This window comes from Empidonax traillii, unplaced genomic scaffold (genome assembly GCF_003031625.1).
Source record: "Empidonax traillii isolate 1590-97213 ecotype Southwest subspecies unplaced genomic scaffold, ASM303162v1 scaffold464:size472915, whole genome shotgun sequence".
NCBI lineage: Eukaryota > Metazoa > Chordata > Aves > Passeriformes > Tyrannidae > Empidonax > Empidonax traillii.
The window spans coordinates 275,835-287,539 of NW_020955657.1; the positions used below are offsets into that span (position 1 = coordinate 275,835).

General features: G+C 40.8%; 1 protein-coding gene across 5 annotated transcripts in view; it reads right to left on the bottom strand.

The window, feature by feature from the left end:
* Window positions 1-11,401, bottom strand: part of SLC45A2 (solute carrier family 45 member 2) — a 26,737-nt gene extending 15,336 nt beyond the window's left edge. For 2 of the 5 annotated variants that reach the window (XM_027895673.1, XM_027895670.1), the window contains exons 1-6: window positions 10,914-11,401; window positions 9,649-9,825; window positions 7,476-7,795; window positions 3,520-3,663; window positions 2,153-2,276; window positions 1,003-1,208 (exon numbers count right to left, since the gene is read on the bottom strand). In XM_027895673.1, the coding sequence (XP_027751474.1) occupies window positions 1,003-1,208; window positions 2,153-2,276; window positions 3,520-3,663; window positions 7,476-7,795; window positions 9,649-9,825; window positions 10,914-11,352 (1,410 nt within the window). In that variant the 5' untranslated portion in view covers window positions 11,353-11,401. The remainder of the gene's footprint in view (window positions 1-1,002; window positions 1,209-2,152; window positions 2,277-3,519; window positions 3,664-7,475; window positions 7,796-9,648; window positions 9,826-10,913) is intronic. The other 3 variants (XM_027895671.1, XM_027895674.1, XM_027895672.1) reach the window with 3 other exon arrangements.
* Window positions 11,402-11,705: the final 304 nt, after the last annotated feature.

Here is an 11,705-nt window from a genome sequence, read left to right on the forward strand (position 1 = left end):
AGTTCCAACTGCAATGAAAGTGCTGCTGCTGCTGAGAATCTGCTACTAGAAGGAGAGAACTGGAACTCCAAAGATACAGAATGAGACTACTTCTTCTCCTTGGACTAATATAAAAAGGGAAGAAGTATTTCTGTGTATATATATATAGCATTCCAACTTAAGTAGAAATTGTTATAGATATAATTCTTTAGTTTTTAACTTATTAGTAGTATTAGTAGTTTTTATTTTACTAGTAATAAATGTTTATACTGTTCCCCCAAGTCCTGTCTCTCTTTTGTCTGCAAATACCTTCTCTCAACTAGTAGTAATTATGTGAGGGTGGAAAGCAAAATGGACCCAGAGCAAAACCACGACAAGAATTCAACACTTTACAATACATAAAGATCCTGCTGTGCCAAATAACATGATACAAGATGCGTAAGCTGTTTCAGATTTTCCTTGGAAACAGTATTTTATGCTGTGGAGGACAAAAACCCAACCACAGACATTCAGAAAGATAATGAGAACGTGGTATACGATTAAATACTGGACTATGTAAAGATGTTTCTCTTTGAATTTCATATGTTTATTAGCTAAGAGCTTTCACAAGACTCTGCAGTAGCCAAAACTTCTGCCAGCCTTTACAGGATTTTTATTAACCTCAGGCACTTGTAAATCCAATCCTCTGCTAATGCACCTGGAAGGAAGGACATAAGGAAGGTAGCACACGAAGGCAACGCAAGTGGAACCCTGTTACCTGCTTACTGCCTGAACATGTACTGTGATTAGCTTTGTTTCAGTTTGTCAGAGACAAATAATTATTTCTCTCATTGCAGGACTGTTTGGAGAGTTTGGAGCTGGGACATTAACTCCCTCTGTCAGAATTCATTGTATGTTATCATTAATAGTTTTGAAATTAAAATTAAAAGCTGCTTATCATTATTTCTATCCACTTTACCCCCAAAATAGACTGAACAGACACAGACAGACATAAAGTTACACTTCTTTAGACATTGCACTCACCTCTTCTTCCCTGTGGTACTCTGCAATGAGGTGGAATGGCACTGTGTACAGTGTGCTGGACATGACTCCAAAGAGTGAACACAGAGCCAGAGTGGAATAGACATTGGGAAACAAGCCAATTAATCCAGTACCCAATCCAAAAAGCAGGTATCCGATGAAATAAAGCCCTTTTAATCCTATGTATGGCAGAAGAACTTTCTGTACGTCTGTGAAAAGAAAGTGAAAATGCTGATAACACTGAAACAAAACAGGTCACATTCCATCAGGGAGTTCCTTTAAGGGGTTGTATTTTGTAAAATGAAGTGAAGGAGATAATCTTACTGATTTTGGAAGTTGCCTCAAATTACTGTAGGTCTAAGTTTGACAAAGAATACTTGCTCTCTCTGGGGATATTCTGTCATGGCCAGCTCCAGAGAAAAAGTAAACAACCATTCTGGAAGAACTGCCCTCACTGACTTTAAAAATGTTATGGAAACTTCCCTGTCTTACCATCCAGGAGCTGCTCTGACAGTCACATTCACAACCACCTAAGCTGGGGCTGAGGCCCTTGTGCAGCTACACCCCCCACACCAGGTTTCCTTTCAGGCTCCATCCCAGGTTTCCCATGGCAGAGTCCCAGATGTTTGGATCCTTAAAATAATTTAATCTTGGTGCAACAACAGGATAACAGCTTGAACTGGTGCCTTCAAGGAGGGACCCTGAACAAAGGAAGCCCTAGGCTCTTATACCCTCACAGTCCAAGCACATGAAAGTCTGGGGTCATTGTCTCCTGCTGTGTCTCCAAGTGTCCAGTCCCCTAGCTGGGCCACAGGGCCCTTTTGTTGTGTTTCAAAAGTGAAAAGATTTCCCTTACGATTCTTTCAGATGCTCAATTCAGTCCCTAAAATGCTACTTAATTGAGCTTTTGGATCACAAATAGTTTTTTTAATCCTTGGTAAGATTATAGCCAGGTGGGCATCGATCTCTTCTCACGGGCAGCTCTCAGCAAGGCAAGAGGGCATGTGTTAACATATGAGTTTCTAAGAATGCTGTAATTTTAACATTTCTTAAAGTTTTAATGAGGAAAAGAAAACCAGTTATATTTTTTAAACAGTGGCAAATAGCAAATGGCTTCAAAACACAGTGTTGGAGTTCATTCATGGACACTTACAAGAATAGACTGATGAAGAAATTGCATTGATGCACAGCCCCCAGCATCCCATCTCTACTCCTGTTTTGTAGGTAAGGTAAAGTGTGGAGTTGTGAGGTGCATAAGGATTACCCTGGTATACAACCTGAAAGAGAACACAAGGATCACAGAAGGTAAGGATGACTGCAGGTATAGAATGCTTCCCTCAACACAGGGCCTCATCCCTGGTGGGGAGCACCTGGAGAATCTGCTAAGCAGTGTCCTAACCACCCCTCTATAATTCTGCAGGCTTCACACTCACATCTGCCCCATTATCACATCCCAGGCTCCTCCTCATTTATTTCCCTCTGCCTTTTCCCAAACTGTGCATTCCACATTGATGCATTTGCTTTTTTCCTTTGGGTATCTCACTTCCCACTCCCCTCTCTTCATTTCTTCCTTCTTTCCTTAGCCTTTCTTTCCTTAATTTATCTACAAATAATTTTTTTTTTCTTTCAGGCTTACCTCAATAAATTAATTTTTCCACACAGTAATGGTCTTACTCAGTTCTGCATCTAGACAAGAAAAACTTTTTTCTTTCAGTCATTCATACATACTACAGGGGAAAAAACCTCTTGCCTTGCCTACAGAGACAAAAATGGCAAGGGAAATGCGAATACTGCATGGAAACCACAGAAAAAAAAGGAAGTGGCAATGAGTGGATTTGTGCTGGGGGCACATTAGTACTCTGGAAGAAAGGAGGCAGACAGGTTCATTTAGGCAAGAATCGCTGTCAAGGGCATACAGTCTTTTTGCCCAGGAATGGCATGGAAAAGGAAGCACTGGATATTACGAAGGCAAACAGTTGCTGGCAAAAGGACCTCAGGGAAAGATTTACAGAGGTGTGGAGGGACAGACAAACTCAAGAACACATGAGCTTTCTGCTACCAGGTATCTCAGTGTGTGGAAAGAGCTGCACAGCCTAAGGCCAAGGAGGCTGCAGTGCAGGGGCATGGCTTTGTGTGGATGGTGCCCAAGCTCCAGGACAAGGCCAGCTGCATCCAAGCGTGGCTCCAGTTAGAAAGCCTGCCCATCTCAGAGCAGCTCTGAAGCCAACGCAGAAAATGGCCGTGTTTGGATGATCTCTGAGAGCTTTCATTTGGAACAGTTAAATAGACACAAACAGCCTTACAAATGCTGAAAGCTTTTTCCCCGACAATTCAACAGACTGGCTCAGAACAAGGGCCTGACCTCAATTTGCTGTTTTACAAAACTCTTGTTGAGCCATCCAGATACAAATGGATCTGACACCAACCTCATTTCTGCAGGATCATAACACCGTTTAATTTCTTTTGATGGAGAAGGAGATGCTACTAGGAAGCAGAAGAGAGAGGATTTTACACTTTTACCTGTCCCATGAAATCCGTGAAGAAGAGCATGTTGGACAGGAAAGCCATCCATCCAAAGAGGTGGCTCACACACAGACAGCGATAGTGGGATGGCATGTTTAAAAGTGTCTTCAAGAGTGATTTAAGGGTCATCTGCCTTTGATCCTAAAAACAAATATTTAAGAGTAATTACTGTATTATTGCCCTGAAGGTTAATAAAATAGCTGATAGCAAATGAAGAAGGCCTTAGTATCGTTTCATTGCTAGGTTTCCAAAGTTTTTTACTTTTTCCTAGGAAAGAGTTGCTTGTGTACTAAATGTCCTTCAATATATAAAACTCACAGAAGAGCTGGGGTATACCAACAAGGAAGTTACATTTTTTGCTGTTATGATCATCAGGATTAATATTTATGTGTAGTACTACAGAAAAATGTTATGCCTAAGCAGATTCAGGGAGTTTAAACAAAAACAAACACAACCAAAAAACAAAACCACAAAGACACAAAACCAAAACCCCAACAAAAACAAAAACAAAACAAAACCCCAAAACCAAAAACAAACAAAAAACCAACCAAACACAACAGCAAAAGTAACCAGGAAAAAAAATTATTTCTTTATGGAGACGATCAGCTTTACACTGAAAATTTAATACATTTTGGTATCAGTTGTGGATTTCTAAACATCTCTGAGACCTCCTTCCCTTTTATTTTGTGTGTTAAATTCCCTAGAAAAATTCTTTTTCTAGGGAAACTTCTACCTCTTCAGGCATATCACAAGATTTCCACTATGTACTGTCCCCCCTTGCACGAACCAGGGTAAGATGTGATTCACTACAGGAGATGCAGCACCACTCAAAATCCTGGCACCCAGAGAATGTGAGCTCCAGAATCTGAACACCTCATACCACGGGAGAAATAACTCAAAATCAAAACATTATTGGGGCTGGTTAACAAATCTCATGGATGGGGAAAAACCACATTTCTCATCACCTTCAATGCCTCACATTATCTCCCTCCTCTTTATCTCAGCCCTGTGTCCTAAAACTTTATCTAAGTTTCTTTTCCAGTTACATTCATCAGATCACTTATATAATTTTAATGTTTTTTTTTTTTATTACTGTAGGTGTGCTTGATTTCAGGTATTTTGACATGTAATTCTTCCTACATTAAAGGTCCTGAAGGGTTCCTTGCTTTTAAATTTAAAAAATACTATTTTATCTGTGCTTGATGGAACACTTCCAATTTTTTGTAGACAACAGTGTGGGGAGAGATGGTAAGGGAAGCTGTATGGTCATGAAATGTGGAAGAACTGTAAAAATTATGTTAATTACTGGAAATTACTGGACTAAATTTTGTCTTCACTTTGCTGTAAGATGTCATTTTTTCCTTTCTTCTTTCAATGTTGTAGTTACTTTTTACAATTCATCTTTCATTTGAGCTGGGTTATGCTGCAAGCTACTCTATGAATAATCACCACATATAAAGTTGGAAAATACTTTGCTTTAGTGGGAGGTTTTTAATCCTCATAGGAATGCCAAAATTCAAGTTGCTGACTTTCACCTTGAACTACATATTGTCCAAATCCCTTGGAATTTCTCTTGGCATCACTGTCTCTTTTAAACTGGGTAAGGTTTATATTCTTTTACAATTCAAAAAAACAAACCAAAAATTTCACACTGACTCATTAATGTTATTTCAAGGATAATTACTATCTTTTTACCTGGCTTATTTAGTTTATTAACTCTTCCAGAGAGTTCTTTAAAACAGCCTTTCCAATCGAAGTGTTAACTTAAGGTCATGGAACTGCAAAGGACACTGCTGTGATTACGAACAATAAGTTGACAGCTAGATAGAAATGCTTTCTTTCTATTTAGATGTTTTAGAGACTGGAAATGGAAACTAAAATTTTTAATGTGCACATTCAATATGGACCAACACACAAACCACATGCTAATTTAAATGATGTGCTGAAGTTTGGCTCTGTTTAAATGCTTTATCCTTCAAAAACTCACAGTACTAAATAATCTTCTGTGTAAATTCACTACAACTCAAGGCACAAGCTGATTTATAAGGATACAGAAAAATCAACATGACTTGGGTATTATGCCAGTGGACCCTGAGTAATCTGGCACCAGGCAGAAGAACACAAGGCTAATCACTTTGGATGTCTGTTCATACTGCAACAGGTCAAATCGTATTAATAATCATGTTAGCTATTAGCATGTGAGAGCACAGTCCTTAATTTAGAAGATAGAGGGCCATGGTGCCTGCAATCATGAAAAAAGAGTCAGAAAAACAGGATGCCAAACCATTTCTTTAAGGAAGCAATTACAGTAATGAATGAATCAGAAAACATGTGCCACGAGAGACAGACAATTAAGGCAGTGAGTGTCTGGAATTTATACACACTCAGGCACATCAAAGAAACATGAGACAGATCAAAGCACTGTGAGACTCTAACAGGCTGCCCAGCCAAATCAGAGAAGAGGGCAATAGCACAAGCTCACCCACAGACAGCAGAGCTTCCCCTGGGGTCTTAGATGTTACTGATTCTGTGGAATTAGTTCTTGCAAAGGCAGAGGCTATCCCAATCCACAGTCTGATCCCCATACTTTCACTGCATTGCTCTCTTTTCTTCACTTGCCTTCCTTTCCCCAGAGCCCACATGGTCCAAGCAATCAAAGACACTCAGCATCTCCAACAATTCTGAGGATGCTCAGAGGGAACAGTGCTAGTGCAGGATGCTGGCTGCTCAAGCTGGCCTACAGTGGGGAAGGTCAGACAGCACCACAGTGTGCTGGACATACTCTCCAGACAACTGTTGCCTTGTTGTCTGCCTCTGGTTTGCCTGGCACTCTCAACAGGCAACGTTCACCTTACATATTTTTGTCTTGTATCCAATGTAATAATATTTTCCTTCAGGTTAGAAATACCAAGTGCAATTATAAAAAGAATTACAAAAAGATAATAAATCCCTTTTATTTATGGCTGAAACATGAGCATAGGTTTATAATTTATAAACATCTTCACATGCTCAGTGCTTTTAACCTCATTTATCAAACTTTTATCAGAGACGGATATAATAATGCCAAGAGATCAAAAGTAAAATTAAAACAAAAAGCAAGTGTTTCATCCACTCAAGCAATTGGTTTTGTTATCCATGGCGTACTTAGGGTACCATGAGAGAGCCATGAGAATTCCTAGCACTAAACCCCATCAACAAAACAGTAAAAACTATCCCAAATGTTCCCAAGACCATTCTAGAAATATGCTCCCTGTTAGACTGACCTTCTCCTAGTTCCCTTAGATTGAATCAGCCTCTCATAAAAATGAAGCAGAAACAAAACAACAGCAAGGATTTGAAAGTACTCACTATTCTCTCCCACCTTAAAGCTTTGCCAAAGACACAGCTACACCAGTTCAAAGTAAAAATAAAACTCTGTAGCAAGGTTGCATTGCTGTAGAAGTAGAAATTTTAAACACATTCATACTCTCCATAGATCCTCAGTGAAATCCTCAGTTGTCCAGTGGCAAACCCAAATGTTTAATAGATCAGAGAGCACACGCTTATTACGTGCTATGTATGAAAGTGTTTGGACTTCAGTGGGAATTACAGATCAGTGATCTGTAGTCGCTGTTCACAATTTGATGTTAACTATATCATGATTAAAGGATAGAGTAGATCTTCTTATCAAAATTCACATGCGGAGCATATCAAGAGACTGACACAGAGCAAAAAACTGAACCTGGTTCTGCCTCATCCCTTCCAATTGACCAAAGCATTAGGACTAGCCTGTCTCATCTCCCTTGCTGGCAAAAAAAAAAAAAAAAAAAAGTAGGCTTTCTCACTCTGTATCCTGGTGGAAGATTCTTTTTCTGTGTGCATAGAAGGGCTCCATTACAAATAATCAGCATTAGCTAATTAAAGGGTGTCTAAGGATGCAATGATACGTCCCACAAAATCACCTCTGCACTCACCTGTGATGCAACTGCGCATTTCCCTGGTTTAGCTGCAGCCTTTATTTCAGTGCATGTTGATTTTAAGTATCCATTCTTGATTTCCTCCTCTATGGAGCTATACGTATGGGGTTCAGTCGCTTCCAACAAGAACTTTGCCTCTTCATTTTTGCATCTGAGTGGGACTTCAGGAATACTGCACAGATGCACAGTAAGGCAGATTATGAAAACCAAGGCTGCGAAGAAGAAAATCACCTGGAATTCTGATGCCAAGGAATATCCTAGTACAGTCTGACCCCAATCCATAGCACCTGTCAGGTAACCCAGGGCTCCTCCCAAACCTGTAATGGTGGGGAAAAAAAATGAAAATCTACTGGCATTGATAAAGTAAACAGAGTACCCCATACCCCCAAACATGTGACCCCCTCTAGAAATGATGGAATAATCACTTTTCAGATATTAAACACAAGAAATAGGAATAGCAAGCTAATCATGTACATGAACAGCTACTAAATCATCTCTTGAAAAATCTCCTCCGATCTGGTAGACCGAGCTCTCCAGAAAATGCCTGAACATACAGCAACATCTCTTTTCTTGACTCTTTGGAGCTCTGTTTTCTTTGAAACAGTAAGTAATAAAAGTAAAGCAAAATAAAATTACACTGAAATTTATGGTTTGGGTTTTTTTAAATTTCACAGAATGAAAAAACATTTTTTAAATTATATCAAGACTATCTACAGTTTGGACTTTCTAAAATGCATTTTGTATTGCTTTGTCTAAACAGAAATACTTCCTCCATGTGAAAGTTTTTTAGAAAAAGGAAATAAACCCAAAAGCATTGGGGTGTAATTTTACAAATCCAAGTCCCTCACCACTTGGAATAGAAAACAAAAAGGATCAAATATTTAATTCCATTTACTGATTTTATCAGAAAAGGTAGACTGAAAGGTAAAATGAGAATGCTACCTTGTGCCTTGAAGTTAATAAACCCAGCGTTCAGTTAATTTTTTTTTTTTAATTTCTTCTTTTTGCTAGTGTTTTTACAGTCACTCAGCTCTTCCCAATGCACTTTACATGTACACAGCCTTATGTGTTTTTTCTCAAGACAGGGCTCATGTACTGCAGATGATTTCACAGAATCACAGAATGTTAAGGGGTTGGAATGGACACCTAGTCCCAACCCCCCCTGCCAGAGGCAAGGACACCTCCCATTATACCAGGCTGCTCAAGGTCCAACCTGGCCTTGAACACTGCTGGGGTTGGGGCATCCACAGCTTCTCTGGGCAACCTCTTCCACTGCCTCACTACTCTCACAGTAAAGAATTTCATCCCAACATCTAACCTAAATTTCCCCTCTTTCAATTTGTACCAATTATTCTTTGACCTATCTCGATTAAAAGTCCCTCTCCAGCTTCCCTGTGAGCCCTTTCAGATACTGGAAGGTTGCTGTGAGGCCTCCACACAATCTTCTCTTCTCTAGACTGAACAGACACAACTTTCTCAGCCTGTCTTTGTAGCGGAGCTGCCCCAGTCCTCTTATCAACTTTGCGGACCTCCTCTGGACTTGCTCCAACAGTTCCATATCCTTCCGTAAATCAGCAGCATTCCAAACATGTACAAAGACAAATGAAACTGCTAATTTTATTTTCAAGAGCCTGGGCTGAACCACTTGGTCCTATTTTGTGGAAGTTGTGAAGTTCTGAATTTATCACAGAACTCCTATTTCTACGTAGCACATACTGGAGCGCTGCTGAAGAATAGGAATCAACTAGTCTGGTTTGTGCAACTCTCGCTTTCTGTCACATCCCAAGTCAAAAATGTTATTTTTATGTGCACTAGCAGGGAAACAAGTTACACTCATTAATTTTTGCTTCACCAAAAAATTGAAAAAAAATCAAAACAATCTGAATAAACAGTACTTCACTTTTTAAAATAATTAACTGCTCTCACTTAAATCACAGCTACGTTGCTGTAATTGTTTATGCCTGCAGCCTTCTGCACTAGAATTCTTGTAGCAGTAATCACAAGTTGCTGTTCCCTGGAGTAGTGAAAACCCAGCAACAAAAGACTCGTGACTGAAGTGCAGGATCAGATGATCAGTTCATTCAAGAGTAGAAACACAGTGAGGATAAAATCCATGCAATTACCTTCCCCTCCTTTGAGAGGAAGGGAGGAAAAGAAGGGATCTGAGTACCTGTAAAGAGGGCGTGGTAATGCAGACCCTTCTCTTTATCCTGATGAGAGCAGACATCAAATAAATACGCTTTGATGGGGCCATCAATAAAATCAGCTGCAAAATCAAAAAGCACTACTCCCAGCATGGTAACGACTATTGCCCATGTCCGCTGCTTTTCATTCTCCTCGATGAAAGCTACAGAAAGAAAAACACCCTCATTCTGACAGCAGCAGTGCCATGTTCTGCAAAGCCACATTTTACCTTTCCTGATACCTCCAAATCTAAACAATGACGGGTTATGCAAGAGAGAACAGTGACACCAGAATCAGATCAGAGAAGCAGGAGAACTGAGTATGTGTAGCACTGAGATGTGCTATGTTGACTTACTGCCTTGAGTCAGCACATGCTCAGGGTGCTCCAAGATCCACAACCAAGAGCATCACTGTCCTTAATCCTTTACACCTCCATGGCATGCTCTCGTAGCCTAATACATGCATTTTGTTGTACTTTTGAGGTTTTTTTCTATTTGTCCCACCCTTCCATTGTTTTAGATAATCAAGAGTTGACTACAACGTCTCTTTCTGGGCAAATGAAACCAAGTATATTCAACATCAGGGATACGCAGGAAGAGAGAATAAATCAACCTAAAAACACACACTTCCCCCATCTGCTGTCATAACATCAGCAACAACTTTTCATTAAGACTTTAAGAAGTTACACCCCAAGCTGAAATATAACAGTCTCTGGGAATGTCATTCCTTTTTAATTTTGCATATTCCAGGTGTAACAGGGCTTCCAAGGAGTTAAAGACTTCTGTTATTCACCAGCATAACAAAGTCTCCAGTGCTGCAATAACTAAAGATACGTATTTTGATTGCTAATCCACCTAAAATGGGGATTAACAGATAGATATTCAGTTTGGATGTGTATTACATCACAAAAACAATTATTACCATTTAAGCTAATAATGTAGATCTTAGTTCATAAAAACTTCTACGGGCCTAAGCAAATCTTTACTTGTATGAGCTTATCAGGCAACCAAAGACTGTAATCACACATACAAACTACAGAACACTATGGATATGGTACATAACATGCAGCATTAGAATTGAATGTATATGAAGATTTCAGCGCTCCCCAGCTCCTTCAATGCAGCTGAGTCACATGATGCTCAATTTTAACAGTCCATTCTAAGAAGGAAAAGAGGAACCCCTCTCTTTTTTGTGATTCAAAAGGCTAAGGATGAGTTTTGTCTGTCAGCACAGTGCATGCCCCTCACTCACCTGAGATCATCACGTCCCCATTGAGGTACAAAGCCATGCCTAACAGCATTATGATGCCTAGACCCAGAATGTAAGGTCGCCTCCTGCCCCAGCTACAGGTGCAGTGATCACTGGCTGAACCTACCACGGGCTGCAGCACGAAGCCCAGGATAGGGCTGATGAGCCACACCAGGCTGTAGAGGTTCTTGGGCAGCCCTACACTGAGCAGCACCGGCGTGACAAAGGCGGCCTCCACGGCATAGCAGAACTCCCGGCCGAACATCGCCATACTGTGCATGACTAGCCTTCCCACCGCTCGCTTCCTGGGCACCACTGCTCCAGTCCTCAGCACTGACTGCCCCGGAGCCTCTTCCTTCTCTCTGGTGCTGTCCATGTCGGCCTTGGCCACTTCAGAAGCGGGTGGAGGAGCCCTGTGGAAGCTCTCCTTCGTTAAGGTCATTGCTCCGGCTGCGCACGGCGCTGTGGCAGGTCGGTGCTGCCTGCTCTGGCTGACATGGGGCCCAGGTCATATGCCGGGTGGGATCTGTCTGTGCTGGGGGAGGGACTCACATACTTTCATGGCTCTGCGATCACAAGTTATGCCAGGAAGGGGGCGGGGAAGTGTGTGTTAACATTAGCAGATCTGAGCTCTTGGGCGTCTGCACAGTTCCCAACTATCCACAACTAAGGAATTACTGTTTACGCATGAAGGACACATATAACGGGAACATACATCACATGGTCAAGGCGCAGGATTAGCCTGACACAAAGCTATTCCTCTTGCTGCTGTAGGACAGCAGCGATACCAGGAAT